Raw genomic sequence first — 27227 nt, forward strand, 5'->3', positions numbered from 1 at the left:
GATCATGGATCTGGATCAGAACCCAAGTCTTTACGCTCTAGAGTCAGACTCCGTGCAGAAAGTACCACGAAGCCAGACCTCACCCCTCATCCTCATCTTCCTCCTCTCCCTCACAGCCAGGGCTTTAATTCCCCGAGAGGAGACGTCGCCGCGACGGAGACAACAGCCTCCTCTCATGTCACCTCACCCCTCAAACCTCACACCCTCAGATGCTGGGGCGCTTCTCCGGCCCCGCCCTCCAAGACTTGGCCGCTACCCAATACCGGTCTCGGCCATTAATACACACTACCTCTCCTCCTCCTCCTCCTCCTCCTTCTTAGCCCCGTCTATTCGGCTTCCTCTCGCACAGATGCGGGGTGTGACCAGGGGAAAGAAGCCGGGCGGGGAGACGTGGACCGCGCGTGCGCTACGCTCTCCATTTCAGGGCGCGAGGCGTGGTCGGCCCAGCTTTTCAGCGCTCCTCTCTCCTTTCTCCGCCTCCTCGGTCCTCTCTAGCATCGCCATTGGTTTGTTTCCTGGGGCCGAGACGAATCAGATCCACCGAAAGGGCATGATTGCTGAGAGTGCGCGCCCCTCGTCAGGGCGGCGGCTTGCGATTGGTGGGAGCGCGCTCTGGGTTTTGAATTGCTCCCCGGTTGGGGAGGGCTGCTGTTGGAAAGTGCCACGTTTGGAACCGCGGGCCGGGAAGAGCCGGCTCGGGGCTGCCTCGGGGGCTCTGGCGCCGCGACGCTGGACGTTGGCGGCCAACCGGAGAGCCCGAGTGGTGCCTGAGCCCGCTTGTTGTCAGGGCTCCGAGACTGTGTGGGCGTCTGTGAAGACACGGGCTGAGGAGAGCCGGGGCAGCGGCCGGGGCGGTGGCAGTAGAACGGTGGCTGCCGTCCTGATACCCTGCCGCGATGTTGGCGGAAAACCTGGTGGAGGAGTTTGAGATGAAAGAAGACGAACCGTGGTACGACCAGCAAGACCTGCAACAAGGTGAGTGGGCGAGCCCCCTGCCTCTTTGGAGGGAGGGAAGGACATCTTTTGGCCGCCCGGGGACAAGCCTTACCCCGACTCAATGTAATTGCGGGGCGGACACTGGGAATGAAGAGCTGGTACATTGGATGGAACTAAGGAAGAAGGGTGGTGGTGGTGGGACTGGAGAAGAAAGGAGGTGGTGGGACCGAGGAAGAAAGGAGGTGGTGGGGCTGGAGAAGAAAGGTGGTGAAACCGATGAGGAAAGGTGGTAGGACTGGAGAAGAAAGGAGAGGGTGAAACCGAGGAATAAAGGCGATGGTGGAACTTGAGAAAGGAGATGTTGAAACAGAGGAAGAAAGGAGGTAGTGGAACTGGGGAAGAAAAGAAGTGGTAGGACAGGAGAAGCCCATCTCTGAGCAGGTGTCCTGCCTGGCTCCTTCTCGGCTACTGTGTCCCAACCCAGAGATGATTCTCCCTTTTCTGCCCCTCCCCTTCTCTGCGGTATAGACTAGATCTGTGGCGACTGGCTGAGATGCTGCTGCTCCTGCTTCTCAATTGTCCCCTGCCCTCCTGGGTATCTGGCTGAGGTTAAGTGTGTGTGACAAGCTGAATCGAGGTGCATCCAAGGGAGATTGTAAAGACTTGTATGTCCCAAGTCCCATAGTAGCTGCTTCTTCGGATTCGTTAAACGATTAAATATTGTTTATTTGTAATTGACCCCTGCCCAACGTAATGCCTAATTCGTACCACCCTACCTATTACTTGTCCTCTAAAAGCTCCTCCACGCCCCATTCTAGTGCTTGCCTGAAGCGGATTTCTCTTTTGGCAGTTATGCATCAATTCACAGAATAAATACTTAACAATCTGCTTACAAATCGAGGTCATTTGCCCATTTTTGGCATATTGAACCTGTCCAAGGAATTCTTCCGTGCTTTATTATGCCTTTCGGTATTTAAGTAAGTCTTTGATTCCAAACTATAGACAATACCCACATTTAATTTAACATTAAGCAGTTAGCTTGGTTTTATTTGATGAACGGGACGAAGAACTTAGAGATAATTTGAAACCAACACAGCCTTCTCCATAACTATGTAAATATTTTCCAAAACTCTAAACCAATATCACTTTTACAATCTTTATAGTTAGTAATCTTTATGAAGTAAAATATACAATTGCTGTATGGCATCGTGGATATTAAATAGCCAGCCACGAGTCAGGAAGATCTGGGCTCAGGCCCTGGTCAGACACAGACTTGACTTTTAAAAACCCTGGGCAAGTTATTTAACCTCTCAACTTCCATAGCAACTCTCTAAGACTTAAGTTGTAGAGGAGGTGCCTGTTCACTTTGAAAGAGGAAATTCCATATTTTAGTGAAATCCTAGGTCTGATGATAAAAAAAAGTATAAATCCTTTTTAACATTACTGTGAGTAGGCACATTGCCGGCTTACAGGTCTGAGAATTAATTTGCCCTTTACATTCCAAATGAGATTAATGAAAGGCATTAGAATACTAAATTTCCTCTTCAAGGAATGTGTGCTTAATGACTTGTAACCTTTCTGGAGATAGAGAAAACAATATACATCAGTTCTTTGAGAAAGTTTTTCCAAACTAATTTGCCTTGAAAAGTCATATAACCAAAGTAGTTAAGCCTTATATTCTCTGTGTGATCCAGGCTAGTTGACTATTGCAAAACAGTATTTTTTGTAGTTATCTAGCTTTACTAACTGTATGAATTGGATCATTTACTACTCTATGTTCTCTAGAATTAATGAGGTATCAACATGTAAGGAAGGTAGGAGAAGACTGTGAAAAGAAGCTAGATTTAGTGTGGACTGGGATTCTAACTTTATGCTACATTCTACAGGTATGAATTTAGGCAAGTCACTTAACCTCTCTTGGCCTCAGTTTCCTCATCTGAAAATGAAGATATTGGAGTAGTTATCTTCCACGGCTCCTTTCAGTCATAAAATATGTTATGCCAAGTGAAAATTTAGGGGTAAATATTTCTGTACAGTAGAAAGAGCTGTATGCCTGACTTCAAAGATAAACATTTTTCACCCTTCTGCTTCACAAGTATAACTTAAGTCGTATTTTTGTATTATACTAGGATTGCTGTTTATGTGGATGTCTGCCTTTGCCCTTTGTAACTATAAGAATTTTTATGGATAACTTGTCACTGTTAATATTTTACCTACTCTGAAGTGGAAGCAAATGTTGGAGTCATGTGAAGAATTCTTTTTCTATTAAACTTTAAATTTTAATATAGTATTATAATCAGAATCTTTTGAGTTGGAAGGTACCAAGTGGTTTAACATTCTTAATCCTACCCCAGGGTATATTCTATACTTTTCAGAGTGCTTCATACCTATTACCTCTTTTGATCCCTACTGTAACCCCATGAAGGAGGTAAGACAAACATAAACTTCCCAAGAATGGGAGATTTAATATTATCATGGGTATAACCTGTCAGAGAGCTTTATTAAAAAAAGTAAAGATTGAAGTACTGTAGGTCTAAATATTTTTCGAAGTACTTTCCTAGTGGCTTTTTATTTATTTTCATGTAATGTTCGGAAAGTCAGAAGATATTTTTCCCATTCTGTGAGTGAAATATGCTGTTATCCTATTCAGTGGTTTCACTTATATTCTTACCATTATAAAGCTCGTGTATTTAATTTTATCATTGGTGTTGCCTTTTCCATTTTCTGAGGAAGGAGAATTTCAAAACAAAACAAAACAAGGTGCCTTTATACAATACACCACCTTCTGCTCTCTCTCCCCTTCAATTTTAAAATTACTCTTTAATGAGTTTCCAAGTATTTTATAGTCTTGGAGAAAATCACAAGGAAGTGCTTCAGACTACAAAAGCTCTCTCTAGCAATTTTTGTGGGCTTTAGCCAGGTCAATTTGTTGTGTGTGTGTTTTTTTTTTGTTTGTTTGTTTTTAATTAAAAATAAGAACCCATCTTTTTTTTTCCTTTTTAATTATTTATTTTTTAAAATTAATTTATTTAGAATATTTTTTCATGGTTACATGATTTATGTTCTTCCCCCCCCCCCCCAGCTGACAAGCATTTCCACTGGGTTATATGTGTATCGTTGTTCAAAACCTATTTCTATATATTATTAATATTTGTAATAGTGATCATTTAAAGTCAAAATCCCCAATCATATACTCTTTGAACCACATAATTGATCATAAGTTTTTCTTCTGCAAAGAACCCATCTTTAAATGGAGACACAAATCAGCCACCTCATCTCTCATTAAAATCATAATAATGATCAAAGTGGATCTTTTATTAGAGACTGTATGCAAGTACAGGAAAAAGAAAGTCTCCACTTTTATAGAGAAACTGTCTTTTGTCAGAGGAATTAGCATGGTAAAAATACTGACAGTGATCTATTTGAAAAAGAGGATTTTCTGGGACAGGAGCCTTCTGTACAGGGTAATGATGGCTCACCCTTTGAAATGTGCCCCTGAGAACAAGGTGAAGAGACTTTAGAGCTCTAGTTTTCTTTCAGGGCAGCTGCTATTACATCCACTACCTTTGTGTGCCAGGCAAAAACCCAGAATCGGGATTTGGGTTTCTTCAGTATGCGTCAAAAAGCTAAAGTTTGGTTTTTGTAAGAGTATCAGGCATGTGCCATTACTTTATAAGACTTCAGTATCTTCTGAAGCTGATAACATCTGCCTCATGTTAATTTCTTTGCTGAATCTCTGTGTTTCTTGGGCCATTAAAACAGACACCAACATTTTACTTAATGTTTATGTTAGGGATTTTTGCTTTCCTAGAAACTTAGCAACAGAACTTCAGACCAAAGCATCACCCACTGAGTGACGCATATTATTTTATTACTTTATAATGGCAAAAGCTTTCAGCTCATGCTAATATAGAGTTGTTGCTTCATACTACCAGCTGACTTATAAAATCTATCTAACCAGTTTTTGTTTGAGAGAAATATAATAGCTATGGACTTTAAAGACTTAAGATTCACTGAACTTTTTTCATTAGCTTCAGTTTTGACATGCATTTAGACCCAGTTTCCTTGATAGGAATAATTGCACTGTACTGATATTTGAACACTTCCAGTGTTGATAGCTTCCAGTTAAACATAATTAAAATATACTTTAACTTGTTGAATCATAAAATATATAAAGGCATTTCTATGTTGGAATTTCTGAGCCTGAAGTAAATAAAGAATAATTCAGGGTCTATTGAAGCAAACTTCTCAGGAAGACCATAGTTTCAAAATCATAGATTCATAGAGTATTCAGACTAAAAGAGCTTTTCAAAATCCTCTATGACCCCTTCAATTTTTAGCTAAGGAAACTGAGGCCACGAGAATTTGTCACTAGTCCAACTCACAGGGAATTAGTGACAAAGTTAGGACTAGAATCTAGGTAATTTGATTCCCCAGGTCATTGCTTTTACTATTAAACAGCTGTCTCAGAAAAGAGAACCCCTTAAATAAAGATACCTTAATAATTATTTAATGAGAAATGAACAGGATCTTCCAAACCTTGTTTCCTTTTTCACTTTTGCCTTAATTGAAAATGCCGAATAAGGTTACTCAAAAATCTATTATCCCATCCACCCCCACTCTAGATAGCCTTTTTGTGTTTCTTGCCAGTTTTTGTCTACAAGTAGGAGCCAGAGACTGCACAACCAGAAAAGAATAGTTTTGCAAAACAAAGCAACAACAAAAACTTAAAATAACAGATGTGCTAATAGTCAACTATACAGTGACTACATGAGTGGTGTGCTATTTCACAAAGATAAAGTCAGGTTGTTTATGGTTGACACTGGTCATAGATTCTGGTCTTGCCAAAATCCTGTCTTGTCAAATATTTAGAAGCCGGTAGATTTTAATACTTAAGCCATCAGGGCCTTCTGTTAACTAGAAATGTAGTTTGTGGTAAGAACAGAATTTAAAATCTGTGCTGTTTCACACTTGAAGAGCTTTGTACTTTGTATCACTTTGAATAGTAGGAAAATTGGCAAAAATGGTTGAGATTGCTCGAGATTGCTCAAAAAATGAAGCCGGTTGCACAAAAAATGAAGCTGGTTGCTTGAATAAAAGTATTTTAGATGACCCTATGCAACAGGAAGTAAAGTAGTCTCTAACTAGAGGCATGATTCTGGGAAAGGTTTCCTTTCCAATGACTAATTTAGGATGTCTTTGTCCTGCCTCTGGCCTTTACACTATGTGACAAGCAGGCCAGGACACAGAAAGAAGAGGTTAGTAATGTCTAAGTAATGATGTCATGGTAGGTTTTGGCCTCTGTTATAGCATAGTCGCGTCTTTGTGGGTTTTATATACCCTATTTGTATAAACTATTTTCTTTAGCATCTCAGACTGAGACCTAAAAAGAATTTAATGAATATTATTGGAGAGTAACAATATTTCAGTTGGAAAAAAACAAGATGTAGACTTGCCTGAGCCTGTGACTCACCCACAGGACTGGTAATAATAATCCAAGTTCTTTAATTCCATTTCCATAATTCTGAGTATTAAACTAAATTAAAAGAGCAAAATATTTCCACCCAGGAAATAAGTATTTTCTCATGCAAAAATAAATGGTGTTAGACTGACAACATTTTTCTGGCAGGAATTTTTGTTTTCCACAACTGCAAAATGATACTGATCTGGATGATGAAGGAAGTGATTATGGGGTTTGGTATACAAGTGCTATCCTGTATACTTGGAGAAACTGAATTATAATCTTTGTTTTGTCCCTGATTCACTGCAGTTTTTAGGCAAATCATTTAACATTTTTTGTGCCTCTGTTGTCCCCTATGAAAAATAAGACTAAATATCTTTTTATCTTGTAAAAATTAGTATTAAATACTTTATATTCTGTCTGAGAAAGGTGGTGTTATATTCATACACAAAGTTACAATGATTTGAAGCCTGATATCAATGAAATATATACAGTATTTATTATGAATAAATGACTGGAAAATGTATTTTAACACCAGATTTGCTAACACTAAGGATTTTACTTACTTTTGGTCCTGTACCTATGATTTCTTTGGTGCAAGGAACTCCTGTGAAGATATTCCCTCCACCAATGTAGATCAATAACTGTTCTGCAACTTTGGGCCGAGGGCCACAGAGCTAGTGTGTCAGAAACAGAACTTAAACCTAGGTCTTCCTGATTCAGACCCACTCTCCACTGTCCTGTGGTGCCACACTATTTAAAGTAACTTTAAATAGATGCAAATATTTTAAAATTACTTTCTTCATAATAGTAAAAGACATTGTATTGACATCAGCTTTTTTACTCATTACTACTATTCTAAAATTACTGGATGATAGGAAATTTTAATGTTACCAGAAATAAGTAAGGACTAATACTGTTTTTCCATCTTTCCTCCTGATGTTCCTGTTGCAGATGTTCATAATAAATATCAATTTTCCTGTTCCACACTTTATAAATATGTTCCACAATTTATAAAAATTGGCCACTAATAGAAAACAAATACTCTTTCCACCAGGAAGGTGAGTTATCCTGGCTTTGCCACTGGCTTATTCTGTGACCTTGGGCAAATCACTTAAATTTTCTGAGCCTTAATTTCCTCATCTATAAAGTAAGGATGATAGTTATACAATTTTTACAGGGTTGTTGTGAGGAAAAGTTCCTGTCCCTCCAGCTGCTATAAATGAGAAGAGTTGTTATTGTATAGTGCCTTGCAATTTACAAAATGTTTTCTTTGCAACAATCTCGACATTGTATGTAGTATGTTATTTTGCAAATTTTATAGATTAGAAAGCTGAATTCACATAATTGGCAAGTGCCCAGATGGGATCTGAATCCAGGTCTCTTAATGACTCCCAAATTCAGCACTGGGAGAGTAAATTTATAATCTGATGGCACAGGCAGAGGAAGAGGCTAGGGATAAGCTAACAGACATTCCCACTTAACAGTCATAAGGTATGGAAGTTTCTAGGATAGGTCGGTAGCTGAAGGTACGGATTGGTCTAGAGAAGAGGCATTCTGCAATGTGACCTTTCATTTGGTTGGGGGGGGGGGGGGTCTGTTTTTTACCATTGCTGTAATCTATTTCTCTACTTAGTTACAGTAGAAGCTACTATAAACTCTTCTCACAATTACCTTGGTGAGTCTTGGTTCAGCCATAATTTTGGGATTGTATAATATGAATTGTGACTTTAGATTTATTCAGAGGGATATAGCTAACCAACCACAGCACCAAGGGATTTTTAAAGGTGGAAGACTTTTGAGGTCATCAATAAGGTTCAGGCACCTCACTGTAGAGGTGAATATTCAGTCTCAGATATATATGAAGTGACTTGCTCATGGTCCTGTCACTAATTAGTCAGAATTTGGGACAGACACCCCTCTCCATATTTCTATTATATTGCTTAAAAGAAGACTTTTTGCTGTGATAGCTACTAATGTAGACACAGTGGATGAAGTGCTAGCTCTGGAGTCTGGAACTCTTGAGTTCAAATCCTGCCTTAGACACTTAGCAGTTCTGTGACCCTCAGCAAGTTATTTAACCTCTCTGTGCTTCAGTTTCCTCACCTGTGAAATGCTAGAAACAATAGCACTCAGGTTTGTTGTGAAGATCTAATGAGATATTTGTAAAGCTCCTAGCACAGTGTCTGGCATGTAGAAGATGCTTTATTGATATTAACTATTATCATCAGTTTATTGTACAATGGAGATAACAGCATCTACCCTCTCTGGGTTATGGGGACCAAATAGTATTTGTAAAACTTTGTAAATTGTAAGGTACTATATAAATGATTATGATATTTCTTATTATTTTGCTAGATCTGCAACTTGCTGCTGAGCTTGGGAAGACATTGCTGGATCGGAACACAGAGCTAGAGGAGTCTCTTCAGCACATGTACACAACCAACCAGGAGCAGTTACAGGAAATTGAGGTAAACTCATTTACATTTCTGCAGCAATGTTCTACGCTTTGTAATATTAAAATTAATGTCTAATAACTAATAAGTATATTTTGTAAGATTTGTTAATAATCACTTGAAATAGAGGAAATAGATAGAAGCCCAAGTAAAGACAAGCTTACCAGACCATGAAAATGGGAGGAGAAAGAAGGGGTGTGGTTACAGAAATTCCACTTCATAATGTAAGGACTTAACATAAGGATGAAAGTGGGATCATGGGAAACATAGTCCTGGAGTACAAAATTCTAATTCTACAATCCCCCTGTGATCCTTTTCATTTAAAGATAGCCAGCTTATAGCTCTAAAGATGTTTTACTAAAGGTATATACAATATTGCAGTTTCTTACGGGAAATTACAATAATTTGGGGATAAGAAGGAAATAAAAGTAAAAGAACAAAACCAGTGTTAGGTGCATTGACAAAAAACCAATTGGGGGTAGTCCCCTTTGGCATAAGAGTGTACATTCAAAATAAATGTGTTCAACCCCCCACAGTTCAAATCACCACGTCCCAAAGTTCACTCGATCTTTTGGTGCAGTGTGTGGTTTCTGCAGGCATCTACATGGCACCTTCTCCAAACAGTTAACTTTCTGGATTTGGGGAGGTAGCGTGTTTCTTATCCTAAAATTACTCTCAAAAGAATTTAAGCTTTGTATTATAGGATAATAATACAGTTTTCAGGGTAGTGTGGGTCTCTTTGTTTGTTTTGTATATTCATCAAATGAATATTGAAATAGACTGCTGCAGTGAAAGTCAGTATTTGAATTCTAATGTAGCCCTGGCCAATATTGAGAAAACGTGATTGAGTTGCAGGGTTGCCCAGATAATGTCCTTGCCTTAGATGCAGAAATCAAGAAATAGTGAATCTTTTAGGCTTCTTCTTTGGAAAAAGTACCCTGAAGAATAGAATTGTAGAGCTACCAGGTACCTTAAAGACCCTGTATCCTCTCCCCCCTTATTTCATCTATGAGAAAATGAGACCTATGAAAATGAAGTGACTTGACTTATGGTCAAGGAATTAGTGTAAGAGCCTGGAGTCACAGCCCAGTATACTGTCTACTCTGCCATGTTAACATAACAAGCTGATGACATTTGTAGGGCTATGGATAAGATTTCAGAGAACTGCAGGACATTGGAGCTGGAAGGGAAGGTCTTTATAGCACATTTAGTCTTATTCTCAGTTTGGAGAGGGAGGGAGGAAACTTGAATTTAGGACCAGAGACCTCAGTGCAGTCTCTTCTCCTTTAGGGAAGTCACTTTTCCTTGGCCTCAGTTTCCTGGTTTGTAAAATAGGATAATACTTCCTTATATTACCTTTATCTCTCAAAGTTAAACGGAAAGTGCTTTGTAAACCATTAGATTCTTGTATGAGTGTCTCCTTATGTGAAGGGTCAGATGACTTACTACATGGTCATAGTTAGTTGATCTGTGTCTGAGCTGGAAGTAGAACCCAGGTCTTCTGACACATAACCAGTGTTCTGCCCTATTATCTCACTCTGGAGGCAGCTAGGTGGCTCAGTGGATAGAGTGCTACATCTGGAATCAGAAAGACCTGAGTTCAAATGCAGCCTTAAACATTTACCAGCTGTGTATCCCTAGGCAAGTCATTTAATACATTAGAGAAGGAAAAGGCAGACTATTTCAGTATGGCTATGGTCCAAAGGGTTGTAAAGAATTGGACAAGACAAATCTAAAACTAGCTAGGTTTAAATTGAATTTGGAACTATATAAGCATAAAACAATGATAGGAATCTTCTTTAGTTTCATAAGTTTTGAAGATGATGTGAGGGTATTCTGAAGATGAAGGACCAAGGTAACTAAATACCTCAATTAGTGTTTTTCATGAGTTGTACCATGCAAAGAATTAATAGTAAAACACATTTCTCTCTACTACATTAGTCTCAATCAACTTACTTTTACAAGGTAGACAATAATCTAAGATAGATGCTTAACTTCAGTCTTTTTAGTAAGGAATGAATGAATGAAAAAATCATGGTTAAGTGCTTACTCCATACCCAGGCACTGGGGATACAAATTCAAAAGCAAAGATAGTTCTTGCTTTCAAGGAATTTACATTCATATGGGGAAGACAGTGGTGGTCCAGGGAAGGCACTAATGCAGAAAGTCACCTGGTTGATGGGTTTATCCATGAACAGATTTGATTTGATCATGAGATAATTGTTTCACCTGTTTTGTTGGTTAATATTTTTATTCAGCCATTTTTTCAGTCCTGTCTGATTTCTTGGCAAAGATAGTAGAGCGGTTTGCCATTGCCTTCTTTAGCTTGTTTGACAAATGAGGAGACTGAAACAACTAGGGGAAGTGACTTGTCTAAGGTCACACAGCTAGTGTCTATGAGGCCAACTTGGAATTCAGGAAGATGAGTCTTCCTGATTTGCACTCTATCCACTGTTCTACCTAGCTGACCTGGCTGTTGGTAAAATTAGTAAATACTGCCAGTTCACTAGCACAAGAATTTCTGATGATTTCATAACCATTATCTTATTAACTGTTCATTAGGAAATTTTATTTTCTCTAGAAACATCTCAATGAATATTATTGGAAGTTAAACTCCCAAAGATTTTGACAACATAGAACCCAGGCCTTTTGTCCCTGTGAAAAGATTTTTCAAATTTTCCATGAAAATGGAGCATATGTTAACCTGAATCAGCAGCTTCTTTTGAGTACCGTCTCTATTTGGTGCCTTGAGCTAAAAGCGACTTGAGGTCATCCCAGTACCTTAATATTACAAATGAAAAAGGTAGGATGAAATGACTTCCCCAAGGTAATTAATAACGTATACAACTAAATAATAACAGAGGTAGCTCTAAAGCTGAGATCTTCCGACACTCTTCAACTATACTGTAACTCAGAAGGGGCAAGAAACAGGAGGCTTATATTTGATTACTCAGAAATTATTCCACCCAAACGAGTTTATCAGAAGCAAAAATACTTAGGCTTATAGATTCAGATCTCTTATTGTCATTTAAGGTATCTATTAATTCTACCATATTTACAAAGTGCATTAGGCCCTCCCCTTCATCTCATTTTCACAAAACTTTGTGTGGTATGTCCTTATACATATTTCTTAAACTTTTAGGAAAGTGAGTCTTGAAAACATGTCAAATACAACTTGTTAAATAGAGATTGTAGAACATACTGTTCCATAATTTGAATTTAATGAGGCTTAGTGGTTGCCAAGATACCTACAAGTGTATAAAACCCAAGCTTTTAAAAAATAAAGGCCTACCAAATGTCATTGGCCAAAGAGAATGACTTTCTAACTTGATTGATAACCTAGAGGGATCACACTATTTGATTAATTCCTTAGAATTCATGGACAACTGAGGGGAAAGAGAATTTTGTTTGTATTGTAGAGTATCAGGAGATTTAAAACATTTAACCCTATTATGTACAGATCTTTCAGATTCGTCTAATTATCAAGTGCCAGCTGTGTACAGGGCATAGTTTTAGCTCTTTGGCAAGTCAGAGATTAGCTAAGACAACAGTCCTTGGAGTGGAGATGACAATGAAGTTTGTCACCTTGTTTTATTAAGTTTTTGTCAGTGATAATAATATTTAGGACTTGAATGAAATCTACATTGGAAAGAGGCAAAACAAAATGCTACATAAACACCAAAGGGAAAAACTTGAAACTGACCAGGTCATAGAGAAGGTGAATTTAATGTGGGTTTAAAAGATGGGAGGGAAATCCAAAGGCCAGCAGTGAGGGAATGGCAAATCAATCCAGTTTGGCTGTGCATCCCCAAAGGGGATGAAATGAAAAAAATGTGGGAAGACGGAGCAGCACTGTGTGGTGAAGGACCTTGACCAGCAGTCCAAGATATTGATGAAGTCTAAAGGAGCCTGTGAGAGTTTTTGAGCAAGGAGTTATCAGATCTGGCAAGGGGTGCAGGTCCTTGGTTCAAAAGTGGCCTCAGACACTTTCTAGCTGTGTGACCCTGGGCAAGTCACTTAACCCCCATTTCCTAGTCCTTACCACTCTTCTGCCTTGGAACCAATACACAGTATTCATTCTAAGGTGGAAGGTAAGGGTTTAGAAAAAAAAAAAAGAATTGCTTTGAGCTGTTATTTTCATTTCTTTATCCATTTAAGGAGAATAATTAAACTAATTACTAAAATATTCAGACTAGATGGTACAAATTATCACTTTTTTTGAAACAAGTTCCAGTTTTGAGCATTTCTGAGTGAGCAAGAGGCGCATTATTTGAAAGGAATATTCATCCTTGTTGTTTTTCTTTAACTTCAAATGCCATAAAAACAAAACAGAACGATGTATATATATATATATATATAACCCTTTACCTTCACTTCTTGCTTTCTATTTTCTTAGCCCTTAGAACCTGGATCCTCATTTTCTCTCTATACTCTCTCATTTGGCAACCTTATCAGCTCCCATGGATTTCATTAAGATCATCTCTATATATCTAGCCCTAATTTCCCTCCTGCATCTCTACCTTAGACATCTCTAACTGGATATCTCAACCTCAACATGTCCAAAAAATAGCTTACCTCCCATACCCATCCTTCTTCCAGACTTCCTTATTTCTGTCTAGGACACCATTATCATTCCAGTTTCTCAAGTAACAACCTAAGGGTTGTCCGTGAGTCATCCTCTCACTCATATCACATATCCAATCAGTTACCAAATGTTGTTTCTGCTTTTGTAACATCTTCTTAAATTCATATCTTTCTATCACAAGGCCATCAGCTCATCTGTAATATGGACAATTGCAAAGACCTTCTAATTGGTCTCTGCCTCATGTCTCCTTAAGAAGTCCATCCACCATATAGCTGCCAAAGTGATTTTCCTAAAATACAAGTCATTTCCCACCCCCTACTCAGTAAACTCCAGTTTATTGTTGAACTTCCATTGTCAAGTTCCTGTGGCTTTTAAAGCCTTTCACAAACTATCTCTGACCCACCTTTCCAAACTTATTGTGTATATGATTTCCCCTCTTCTGTGTGCTAGAGTTCAAACAGGCCTTACTGTTCCTCATACTCACTGTCTTAATCTGAACCTTTGTACTTCAGTCTCCCATATTTGGAATACTCTTTCTTCACCATTACCTCTTAAAATCCCTTGTTTCCTTCAAGGCTCTAATGTCATCTATATAAATTTACCTTAAACCCCCAAATTTACCTTATCTTTATTTTGTATAGATTTCACATATACAGCTTTATGCCTAAATTGTCTTTCCTGCTGGAGAATCTAAGCTCTTTAAAGTCAGAGATTGCCCCAGTTACCTGGCATATAGTAGTTGTTTTGTAAATCCTTATTGATTGATTGTTTTATCTACTCTTACTGAAGACTTCAGGGCAATTTTAAACTTAAAACTGAGGATAATCTCATCTAAGGCCAAAGGCCTCTGAAACTTTATGTGCCTTTTGACCCAGCAATACCACTATTAGGTCAGTATTCCAGAGATGTTTTTTAAAAAGGAAAAGGATATTTGTACAAAACTACAATAGGTCTTTCTGTGGTGACAACAGAGAATTGGAAATTGATGGGGTATCCATTGGGGAATGGCTGGACAAGCTGTGGTTTATGATTGTAATGAAATACCATTGTGCTATAAGAAACAACAAGCAGGATGATTCAGAAAAACTTGGAAAGGACTTATATGAATTGGTAAAAAAGTGAACTGAGCAGAACCAGGAAAACGTGGTACATTGTGTCAGCAATACAAGGATCCAAGACATTTCCCAAAGACTTATGACGAAAGATGCTATTCACCTCCAGAGAAAGAACTGATAGAATCTGAATGAAGATCAAAGCTTAATTTTTTTTGTTTTCTTTATCTTTTTTGTTTTTGTTTTTTTGGGGATCTGTGGCTTTTTTCCCCTCTTCCACAACATGGCTATCATGGAATTATGTTTTGCATGACCACACAAAAAGATAATCCTAGAGCAAACCATTGACAGTGAATGAAGAATGGCATGTATGGTAATGGGACTAGTCACCTTGGTGGCACCCCTTTGCCCATTGGATAAAATACACACTCCTCCTGTGTGATTTGTAAAGCCCTTCATATTCTGGCTATACTTTCTAGGTTTATCATAGCTTCCTGCCATCCTAAATTGAAGCCAGAGTGCCATCTTTGCTGATCTTCATTCTGTTTTTCATCCACCTTTGCTAAGGCTCTCTTTAATCCCTGGAATTATATATACCCTTTACATTTCCACCTCTTCTCTCTTCCTTTAACCAAAAAAAAAGGCAGTTATATGGCACAAGAAGACCAGAGTTAAAATGCAGCCTTAGACACTAGCATTTTGCTTGTCTGCCTCATTTTCCTCAACTGTTAAGAAAAAAAATGAAGTTATTATGAAGGTCAAATGAAATAATACTTGTAAAACACTTAGCTCAGTGTTGGACACATAGATGATTGATTAATAAATGCCTTCCCCCTTCCCCTCCAAAGTTCAGCTTAATTGCTACCTCCTACAGAAAGTCTATCTTGTTTCCCTTCCAACCCCACCCTACCCCACGCCCAGTTGCTGTAGCCTTCCCCTCAAAAATGATTGAGTTTTCTACATTGTTTGTGTTTGTATCCTTAGCATACCCAGAGCTTCTTGGATAGTGGAATTAAAGAAAGGGTAGTTAGAACTGCCTTTGACCTATTAAGGAAGTGGGTAGACAACTGGAAATTGTACCTGAGGAGATTTTAGACTTGGAATATTCCTGCTTTGGAAAGCTGGATTTTTAATGATTCTGATGGGATTAGCCACCCTTCTGCTTGCTGGGAAGAGGTGTAAGTTATCTAGTTATCTGTGCTCTAGTTGGACAGATTCCTGTTGATTTCAGAGACTTGTTGTCTGGATGCTCTTTTGCTTGACTATTCAGGCATTCAGAGTTTTCCTGGATTCCAGGACTAGTTTTTCTGTCCTAGATGGGGAAAAGGAGGGAAAACATTGATTGTGGCAAATTACTTTGGACAGTAGTGTGTTCTGATGCCCTGAGGCACAATTAGATTAGTGGGTAGCCTTTTACAATTTCACAAGTACTTTTCAAGCTTTCAATATGCGAAGGGAGTAGAGGGTAGTTTTATCATTTTATCTATAAATGATTTTAAGTGGTTGCTAATAGAGTAGTTAAATATACTGATTCTTTTTTTTTTAATCCTTACCTTCCATCTTACTATATATTGGTTCCAATGCAAAAGAGTTGTAAGAGCTGGGTTAAGTGACTTGCCCGGTGTGGCATAGCTAGGAAGTGTCTGAGGTTAGATTTGAATGCAGGACTTCCCATCTCTAGGCTTGTCTTTCAATTCACCGAGCCATTCAGCTGCCCCCTATACTGATTCTTAATATTAACACTTAAACTGTTTTTAGAGAATGTCAATGGGTCCATAAATTTCAGTAAAAGATTTTTTGATTTATCAAACAGGATTATAATACTGTTGGTATTGGAAGGTCTACTTTTAAAAAAAAACTCTTACTTTCTGTCTTAATATCAATTTTATTAATTGATTATTATCAATATATAATTATGTATAAACAGAATTAATAATTAAATTAAAATCAATTTTATGATATTATGATAGTAAAGACTAGGCAGTTGGGGTTAAGTGACTTGCCCAGGGTAACACAGCGCGTGAAAATGCCTCAAGTCAGGAGATAGGGAGCCTTGGGTGAGAAACCAAAATAAAGAGGCCATTGTCACTGGATTGAGGAGTATGTAGAGAGAGAGAGAGCTCTAAGATTGGAAAAGTAGGAGGGGGGCTAGATTATGTGGGCTTTGAATGCCAGACAGAGGATTTTGTATTTGATCCAGGAGGTAATAGAGAGCCACTAATTTATTGACTAGAGTAGAGAGGACTAACATGGTCAGATCTGGGCTTTAGGAAGATTTGTTTGACATATGAAGGGGAAGACTTAAGGAAAAGAGAGATACCAACCACTGCTATTTAGTAACTGTCTTGTAATGGAGTAAGTAGTAGTAATAGAATTAACACTGGTTTAAATTTAGACTCAGGGGACTTACGTTGGAATCCTAGTTACCTATGTACTAACTGTATGAATTCAGACTAAATAATTTTTCTTTCTAAGACAATGTCTTCATCTTTTAAAATGAAAAATTGGGTTAAATCAGTGGCTCTCAAACCCTTTTGTCCTTTATACTTTATTAAGGACTCTAAAGAAGTTTATGTGGGTTATATTATTAATATTTATCATCATTAGAAATATTAATATTCATCCATATTAGAAAATGGATAGGCTTTTAAAATATTTATTAAATTTTAAAATAACAATAATAAATCCATTACATGTTAACTTAAATAATACATTTTTATTAAAAATAACTTTCTCAAAACAAAATTAGAGGAGTAGCATTGTAACATTTCTGTAAATCTCTTTAATGCCTTAATATATCTTTTGAATATCTTAATAGAATGCTTCTGCATTCAGCCTGTTTCAATAAGTTGTTTTGGTTAAAGTCTGTGAAGAAAATCTAACAGATGGAAAAGGGAGGAGTAGTTTAGTAGGCATATTGTTGTTGTTCAGGTACCTAATTTGGGGTTTTCTTGGCAAAGATACTGGTTTGCCATATCCTTCTCCAGCTCATTTTACTGGTAAGGGAACTGAGGCAACCAGGATTCAGTGATTTGCCCAGGGTCATATAGCTGGTAAGTGTTTGAGGCTGTATTTGAACTGCAGTTCTCCTGACTGCAGACCCAACCTTGTTCCCCCAATAGGCAAATACTGTCTTAGAGCTATTATGAAAATAGTTTTGACCTCAAGGACCTCCCCAAACTCTAAAAAAAGATCTCTTGAACCTCTAGGGAACCATGCTTTGAGAACTGCTGGATTAGATGATCTCCAAGGTCCCTTAGAGCTCTGTGGTCCTCTGAAAAGAAGCCTTGGTCTCAAGGTAATGAAAAAACAAGACAATTCTGAGTTGCTGGAATGCAAATCTTGAAGCAATCCGTCAGGAAGCACTACTTCACTTATAGAAATTACTCCAGGAGGACAAATCCTCAAGGATTTTTACCAGTGAACCATGGGGATAATCCAAATGCACCTATTTAAGGAGACTTTCTCTCCTCCTGTTACATTCACTGAATTCATTATTAGTTTTAGTTGAACTACCAGGCATCCAGAGTGTAACCCTGATGGGTTGTTTGAATACCAAATGTACATTTGCCTAAAAGACTTCTGGAGAACTCACACAAGGCAAGCACTGGGGAAGTCAGAAGAAACAATGCCAGGATATTCTAAAGAACTTCAGTATCAATTGTGAGATACTGGGGGAAACACTGGCACAGGACCATGCATCACGACTTACCTCCATGAAAGAGGGCGCTGTGCTCTTGAGCAAAGCAGAATTGCAGTAAGAACCTCAAAAAAATGTGGGATGCTCCAATTGAGAGACCTCTCCATCCCAAATGTTTGTAAGGGCTATCTGTGCCCAGCTCTGACAGTGCTTTCCAAGCCTGATCAATCTGATCAATCAGACACATTGTACATTGACCCCAACATAATGATATCATTTTGGTCCTCTTTATGTACAAAGGCCAATAACCAACTGTTAGTTTTCATGTGTTTGAAAGGGAGAGGCAGCTATTCCTTTCTGTCTGAACCTTGCACTTTTAGCTGAAGTATAATGAAGCTTCTACCTTATCACCTATACCCTGGCCTTTTTGCCAACATTGAAGGGGAAGGCCAAGTTTTCTGATTATGTGGTTCTCTGCCTTTTCAACAGTTTCTTTTTAAAAATCCTTATCTTCTGTCTTAGAATGAATACCAAGTATCCATTCTAAGACAGAAGAGTGGAAAAGGCTAGGCAGTTGGGATTAAGGAAGTGTCCAAGGCCAGATTCAAACCCAAGAATTCCCATCTCTACCCCTGACTTTCTTTCCACTGAGCACCTAGCTGTTGGGTTTTTTGGTTTTGTTTTCCTAATTGTTTCAAAGACTACCTGCCCTTCCCCACCCTATCCCTACCTCCGCCCCAGCTCTGGTATTTAATGTAATTTTTTGGTGACTTGCTATTCTAGTCATCTGATCTAGTCTAGAAGAAGTGACCTCTGAGTAATCCATTGTTTTAAGGATTTATTTGCTATAGTCCAGGGGGAGGTCCCCACTCAGTAGTACTAAGAGTGAGATAAAAATGAAGTCTTAAATTTCTCCATCTTGCCAGGAGGGATGAAACCCTCTTGGGGTGTATGTGTGCATACACATACAAGAGAAGAGAGAAGTTCCTCTGATTTCAATTGATTTATATACCTCATTCTTTTCCATGGTAATTCATAGATCAAAGGAACATCCTCTATTCATTGGAGTAATTGATCTCATTCCTTTGTTTCTAGACAACCAAATACTTTAGGCAGTACCTAAATTTCATGCCACTTTTTTTTTGTCATTTTATCAACTAGTATTTAGCCCTCCTGCCAAATAATTAAGTATTTGCCCAGCTAATGAATACAAATTAAGATGCTGCTAAGACATAGGATACTAGTCTAGACTGTTCTGCCCTGTTTTCCTTACATTTATTTGTGACCAGTCCACATAAGCCTGTTTCCCACTTTTGTTTGCTTCTGACAACTTCTTGGAACAACTTGTAGGTTGTTAGCTCTGCCTTCAGATAAGAGATCAAACAAACTTATTTACATGAAAACTAGTTATATGTCTCCACCTAATTACTTAAAGCTACATTTTCCAAGTCCTGGGTCTCACCAACACTTTATAATTGGCTTCTTTGTTTTTGTTATGGTCTTTCACATTTTATTTTTGCATGGCACATACTGGATATTTGCTTTGTTATGTGGAGGCATCTTCATGGTGTCTTCTCCAAACAGTTCACTTTCTGGATTTGGAGAGGTAGCATGTTTCTTAACTTAAAATTTCTCTCAAAAGGAATTTAAACATTGCAATTTAAAATAATATTTTATACATCCCCCCCCCCCCCAGAAGAGGGTGATTGAAAAAACACAGGGATCATTTAGAGATGCATGGCTGAGTTATGAGGTATATAAATCAATTGGCAAGAGAAATAAAAAACATTTAAAAAATCCAAATTAAAAAATATAATTTCTGGATGAAATATAGACTATCAAAGTTGTTATGTGTAAAAATTCCAAGTAAAGGGAAAATGAATCTATAACAGGTCCTTGAATCATGGCCCAATTAAAATGATATAGGCATTTAAGCATTTACCCAATCAGTAGCCAGGACTACAGAAAGTTGCCACATTTTGAAAGACAGAAAAGGGACTAGATTTTAGAAGCCAGGCAGGAGCCAAATTTGAGATACTTGATAGAACGTGGAACAAGGAAGACCTGGCTTTAACACATGTTAAACAGCCACAACCTCGAACCCCAAACATGTTCAAGTACTCTTGTCATGGCTCAAAATTACATCAATCCCACCAGGATTGGTTGGTCTCTTTGACCTTGTGCTCAATTGGCACTATGCAGTTTAGCTTTGTGCTTCTTTGGCACTGTGCAATGGCTCTTTTTGTATTCTCTTGTCCTGGAATCAGACAGAATCATTAAGCAAAGTCCCATAAATTTTTTTTTTAACAATTAGTGGTATCATTTTTATAGTCTTAAGCTTTGGGGCATGCATTGACATTATAGCAAGTGTATTTTAAACTTATATTACTGCAAAATCAAAAAAGTTAAAGTGACATGTGCTTCAAATATAAAAAGGAGAGAAAAAAGTGAAATAGTATATTGCACATGCAAGAAAAATATAATAATAAAAGAGTTTTAAAATTCAAAAATATAGTTCATAATCATTGACACACTGTGTCAGCTAAGAAAATATAGAATACAAAGGTTTCTCACCAAAAATTAGATCCATTTTCTCTTCATACCTGGCCATGATCCACTGGGAGTACAAGCAAATGAATTTCACAAGATAACAGTTTTTTATAAAGAACAGTAGTACAACATGTAATGCACATTCAAAAGGTATCAATATCCCCAAAATTCTCAATAGCCCAATTAATTACAATAGCAAATAAACCCACTATCATTTCACATGAGTTGCTATGTGACATTTTTAAAAGCCTATGAACTGGTCATAATTTTTACAAATGTAGCAAATCTTTCAACCTTGGCAAATACATTTTTAAACAAAATAAAACTTATTTGGATCTAGAACATCATCAAGAAATCTAGATATTATTACAAAAATGTGGCAGAGGAGTCTAGGAAAAAACCAAACTTCTGTACTGTTGACATTGGGTAAACTGAGCTGAAGAGTTATGAATGAGAGATGCTCCTCTTTTAGGAGTCATCCACGGGTACCATACCCTGGGATTAACTGCCTAGCTCCTTTGGTATGAGACTGTAATGTCCCATCCATTCACATTTTTATAAATGTGGGAGATGGGGATTATAATTGTGTTTCACTTCAGCTACTAAAATGGACCTTACCTCCTGTTAGAGGCAGGCAAAATGATCAGAATTGTTGAAAAAAAAATCTAAAAATCATGTCTAAAGACCCCTTAAAATCAATTTGAGATATTTAGCTCATTAAATTTTCCAAAGGTTGTTATACAATTGTAACCAGTTTTGATGAAGTCCATCCATCCTCTATGTGATAATTTACAAAGTCAAAATAGAAAAAAGGGTAATTTTTTTTTTAATATGGGCTTATTCAGTAATATTTGTTCAGTATAGTTATAGGGGAAAAGCAACAGAATATAACAGTAGTTAAAAACCCAGTACATTAAAAAGATTCAGTGTAACAGAATAGTATTGAATACATTAATATATGAACTTAAAACTAACAAAATTAAATCTTAAACAAAACAATAAAAAAATGAAATAAACTACAGAGATTTTTTAATAAAACATTGGAGTCTGAAATGCCTTAAAGTTCATTGTTTTTGGTTTTTTTTTAAATTCGTTGAGATGTACTATGGTGGGATTTTCCGTAGCAAGGGTGGGTTTTAATCTCAAATTGGGCAGGCCCACATGGCAAAGAGTTGCAGGGAGATGAATTTCTCTCCTGAATCTCAGGTGAGATAAATAAAAGTATCAGTTTGTTTTTAATGGCCCAGTCTGCTTATTTGTTGCTATCTAAAGAAGAACATACTATACTACTTTAATTTTAGCTTTAAGATTTTCAAATATCTCATTTGAAATAGTCCACTTTTTGTCATTGGTTATACATCTAATGTTTTAATATTAATACTAAAGTCACCATGCAGAGCTCTCTGAAACCTCAGGAATGGGACGTTGGTTTTATATATGTTACCTCCTTTATTCCTCACAACAGCCATGTCAGGTTGATGCTATTATGCTCACCATTTTCAGATTGGGGAACTGAGACAGATGGGTTAAGTGACTTGCCCAGGGACATATTTCTTGTGTCTCAGATAGGGTTTTAACTCAAGCCTTCTTGACTCCAAGGCCAACACTCTATCCCCATCTTACAACCTTTGATGTGCACAGCATTCTTTCTCATAAATTCCTCAGGATTGTCCTGGATCATTGCATTGCTATTAGTAGCAAAGTCTATTACATTTGATCATCCCACAATGTTTCAGTTGCATCTTATAACCTTTGAGATAGATAAAATGAATCTTAAAAAAGGGTCACTTTTCACCCTAGCACAAAGATACCATCCTGTTTTAGTAGTTAACAAAAGAAAACTAATGGCTGCCCTCCAAAAAAATGCTACTTGAGAATATACATAAATAGCTACTTGGTCTGCTATTAATGTTCTCCATTTAAATGTAAGGGTGCTTTCAAAAATATCTTTGAGGTAAAGTATGAAAATATAGTTATGTGATGTTTTAGTATCTGAAATAAAGTATCCATAGTTAGCTGGGGTGACTGGTATAAGGCAGATAAGTAAAAATGGGTTTTACAACATCTTGAAGTTACAAATTTGTGTTGTAATCTCATGAATGATCTTTAACATCAGATAATCTGCCCCAAATATTATATTCTACCAGATTGTTTTAGCTACATAATTTCATTTGATCCAAACTGCCCTCATCGGGTTGGTATGATAGGAATGACTTCCTCCATTTTACCAATGAAGAGATTGATCAAAGAGATTAAGTGATTTGCCTGGAATTGTTGTTGTTGTTGTTGTTGCTGTTGTTGCTGCTGCTGAGTCATTTCAGTCATGCCCAACACTTGGTGACCCCATTTGTGGTTTTCTTGGCAAAGATACTGGAGTGGTTTGCCATTTCCCTCTCCGACTTATTGGACATATGAGGATACTGAGGCCAACAGGGTTAAGTGATTTGCCCAGGGTCACAAGGCTAGTTACTGTCTGAGGCCAGATTTAAACTTGGGTCTTCCTGACTTCAGGCCAGAAGCTCTATCCATTGGGCCATCTAGCTGCCCTTGCCCGAGATTACCACATAGCAAATAAATTACAGAACCAGGATGCACCCTGAGGTCTTCTTATGTTACCTGCTGTTGTTCTAATGACACCATGCTCCCTAAGTCTCCTAATATCATTTCTGAGTATTATGTATTCTTAGAAAACCCAGCTATCTCACTGTGACCTTCGAACATTGTATTTGTTTAGGGAGCTACGTGGTAATCAGGAGTGACTTTTAAACCAACCTTTAAATTTTTTCCCTGCTTCAGGTCCTAAAATTAATATGCATTTAAAATGAAAAGTATTTTCATCTGCTTTGTAATGCTTACAAACTGGTCTGGATGGACAGGACAGTCCAAGGTGACTTTAAATGCTATGGCTATAAGGTGTCTTTTCCTGGACTGTAAGAATCTTTTATCCTTAGCCCTTTCTGAAAGCAGTCTTAGACCTACCAAAATAAATAACGTGGCAAGTTTCACATAAAGAGGATTACAGAGAGAACATTTCACACAGAATTAAAAATAAGGAGGAGGAAAGGTTGATTGGTATTAAGCTGAAATATCTCCTTATAGTCAAGGCAAAATGTGCCTTTTATTACTTTCTGCCAAAAGTAATTAATTCTCTTGACTAAGCATTGTTTTTCAATTTTAATTAGAATCTCTCATGTGAGTCTTTGTTGTTACTGTTCTTTGAAAGGAATTTATACTCATGCTTTCATAAAAAACTAAGTTAAATATAAATTATATTCTCCTAAATGTACTTTGCCAGGGGATTATCATGTTCTACATTTAGATTTTTGTTGTTGTTGGTAAGTCCTTCAAACATTCATTTTGAATGGCTAGAGAGATAATGATCAGGAAAGTTAGGTACCCCAAGAATGCCTTATCTGGTCATTCCATTAGAATTTAAGGTAACTTTTAAAATAAATACAGCAATAGTATCTTCCTTGGTTAACATGTAAGAGAGCCTCATTATTCTTCTCCTGCAGTACCTGACCAAACAAGTGGAGCTTCTCCGACAGATGAATGAGCAGCATGCAAAGGTTTATGAGCAGCTGGACGTCACCGCCCGGGAACTAGAGGAGACTAATCAAAAGCTAGTTTCAGACAGCAAAGCATCCCAGCAAAAGATATTAAGGTAAGACTCACATTTTCTTTTGTTGAGAAAGACCTCAAGGAGCTATTCACAGCCTACTCTATATGTAGACTTAGTAATTAGGACAGAATGTAGGCCAAGTATGATGACTGAAGTGATAACGTGGTAAAGTTTGGGCATATTTTTTTACCCTGGATGAAGGGAGAATGAATAAAACAGAAGTCATTTGCAATTAAGAAATCCTACTTTGAGTAGATGATAACTAATCTCTCTTCACCCCTCATGCCCTTGATTGAATGTGACAGGCTCTAATCGGTCTCTGTTCTCTCCTTCCAGTCTGACAGAAACAATCGAATGCCTACAGAGTCATGTCGATCACCTCCAGAACCAGATGGAGGAGCTGAAGACATCTAGTGAAGGGAGGGGGAACCAGGAGAGATGTGAACAGCGAAAGTCATTGCACAGTTTCTCGTGTCTGAAGGAACTTTATGACCTACGCAAGTAAGATATTGCCCATCTCTTCCCTTGGCATTATATAGTGACTCAGTCTAAACTCTCATCACTTCCCTTTAGAAATTTTAGGAAGGTGGGTCAACCTGGCTCTGTAATTACTTCATGAAATGGGTTCTTTCATTTCAGTTCAGGTACACATTCTTCTTTTATCTGAAAATTCTCTAAGATTTTCTACGAGAACTTTTTTTAGCTTTCATATTAGAGGAAGATGAGGAAATGGCCATTCTGAAAGCATGGAAAATTTCTGTGAAAAATACTACTGGCTGCAACATTCTTCTAGCTAGTGAGGCTATATAATGGTCGATTCCTAATGAATAAATTTGAGCCTCCAGAGGGGAGCCTTCTTGGAGCCTTCAGAAGCCCCCATCTTTACTGACAGGTATTCCCAAACCCCAAAGCGTACTAGAAATACTAAAACCTTTTCCACCTGGGATCCCTTGTACCCATGAGAGGAGTAATAATAGTTTAGGTAGGACTGATTTTTGAACGAAACAGCATAGAAGTTGACGAGGGCCCAGAGTTGCCTCAGGAAACATTGTAAATGACAGGTAAACCGAGTCTCTCTGTGCTGGCTTTCCCAGGGGAAGAGTAATTTGTGGCCTCAGGAAGGCCTTGTCCCAGTATCCAAATTATCCCATAGAAATAGTCACAGTTATCTCTGAGCCCATATTTGGGTGTAGAACCATGACAAAGTAGGAGCAAAAGCAGTTAGCTCACAACTGTCACAGCCCTGTCCTATTGTGAAAGTAAATGGTCTTAGAGCTTCAACAAACACTAAGCACCTACTGTGTGCAAGGCACTGGACATCCAACAGAAATAAAGTCCCTGCTCCCAAGTGGCCTCTGCCTTACAAGGAGGGTACAAAGTACATGCGTGTCAGTAAAATCCAAAGGCTATACAAGGTTCTTTCAAGAGCAGTGACACCTGTGGAATCGGGATGGGAAGCTGGGCATTCTGATTAGGAGGGGCATGGGGCAACCCCCTGTGTCTACTGGTGAAGATAAGAGTATGAATGTGGATGCTATCAAGCAGGCCGGTTTGACCAGAAGGAAGAGTGGGTGAAGTGAGTAAGATTAATAACTAAGACTGGAAAGGGAGACAGGAGCCAGACTCGATCCCGAGGGCTTTAAATGCTCGTCCCCTAAGAGCAGGGGAGAGAGGGAAGCACCAGCTTGAGGTTGGTGGTGATCAGAGAAGGGAGTCTGAAAGCTGTTGTGATAATCCAGGAGGAGAGTGATAAGAGGATAGATGTTGTATGGAGGAAGAAGAGGGGGGAGAAGTCGAATCAGGAAGACATGGCAAGTGAATGGATGGGGTTGGGCTTGAGGGTGGGAGCATGAGGGAAAGGAAAGGGTCAAAGATGACTCCAAAGTTGTGAATCCAAGTTACGGGGGGATGGTGGTAGCTTAAAAGGAGGAAGCTGTTGAGGCATATGGGTGGGGAAGATTCTCTGGCAACACAAGAACCTGATAAAGTGCCAGGCCTGGAATCAGGAGCACCTGGGCTCAGACACTTCTGAGCTGTGGGACCCGGGCCAAGTCACTTAACCCCTATTGTTTAAGACAACCCTTACTGCTCTTCTGCCTTGGAATTGATACTTGGTAGGTAAGGATTTAAAAGAAGAGTCTGATAGCTAACAGGCTGACCTCTTCTCCAGGACAGGGCTGCTTCATGGAGATAGAGGAGGAAGATCATGGAAAAATGGGGAACAGTTCAACTGGTTTATTCTAACTTTACGTTGCTTTTTTTCTCTACCAGAGAAAATGCCTTTTTTTTTTACTGAAAAGGAGTGTAAAACTGGCAAAAAGAGAGGTCTGAAACCCATGAAAGGCCCACCTGAACTGGACCCCAGCATACAGAAAGAATTGGTGGAGTAATTACTGCACCATTCATTCCATGATCTTTGTGAGACTGACCTATTAGGACCTATTAGTACTTTCATTCTCCAAGATGTTAGCTTAATTCTTATGGTTTTGGTTATCTGGGTTTTACAAGGAGCCACATTCCAGCTCTGAGGACTCCTAAGATTTTCCACAACTTCTTTCATTCTGCATCAGACTCCAGCTATATAGGACACAAGCCTGTGTAATCTCAAGCCTTCCTTGTTCTTTCCTGAGAACTATGGAGGCTGCTAATTCTCTGTTCTCTCAGCTTAGTTCCCTCCTCATTGGTTTCAGGTTGCCTCTGCCTTAAGAAAGATCTTACCAGGGGGCAGCTGGGTAGCTCAGTGGATTGAGAGTCAGGCCTAGAGATGGGAGGTCCTGGGTTCAAATTTGACCTCAGACACTTCCCAGCTGTGTGTCACTTCACCCCCATTGCCTAGCCCTTACCACTCTTCTGCCTTGGAGCCAATACACAGTATTGACTCCAAGACGGAAGGTAAGGGTTTAAAAAAAAAAAGGAAAGATCTTG

At 38.4% G+C, this 27227-nt stretch overlaps 2 protein-coding genes across 5 annotated transcripts in view; one reads left to right on the forward strand and one right to left on the reverse strand.

Annotated features, from left to right (window-relative positions):
* LOC100026848 (transmembrane protein 180) overlaps positions 1-458 on the reverse strand; it is a 51740-nt gene extending 51282 nt beyond the window's left edge. For 3 of the 4 annotated variants that reach the window (XM_007498248.3, XM_056806536.1, XM_007498245.3), the window contains exon 1: positions 287-458. The gene's annotated coding sequence lies outside the window, so the exon portion shown is untranslated. The remainder of the gene's footprint in view (positions 1-286) is intronic. The other variant, XM_007498244.3, reaches the window with a different exon arrangement.
* The window catches only part of CDR2 (cerebellar degeneration related protein 2), a 29409-nt gene continuing 2616 nt past the window's right edge, over positions 435-27227 (forward strand). Inside the window, exons 1-4 of the mRNA XM_001377268.4 lie at positions 435-975; positions 8756-8868; positions 24196-24344; positions 24639-24803. Coding sequence (XP_001377305.1) covers positions 897-975; positions 8756-8868; positions 24196-24344; positions 24639-24803 — 506 coding nt within the window. The 5' untranslated portion in view covers positions 435-896. The remainder of the gene's footprint in view (positions 976-8755; positions 8869-24195; positions 24345-24638; positions 24804-27227) is intronic.

Source organism: Monodelphis domestica, chromosome 7, assembly GCF_027887165.1.
Source record: "Monodelphis domestica isolate mMonDom1 chromosome 7, mMonDom1.pri, whole genome shotgun sequence".
Taxonomy (NCBI): Eukaryota; Metazoa; Chordata; class Mammalia; order Didelphimorphia; family Didelphidae; genus Monodelphis; species Monodelphis domestica.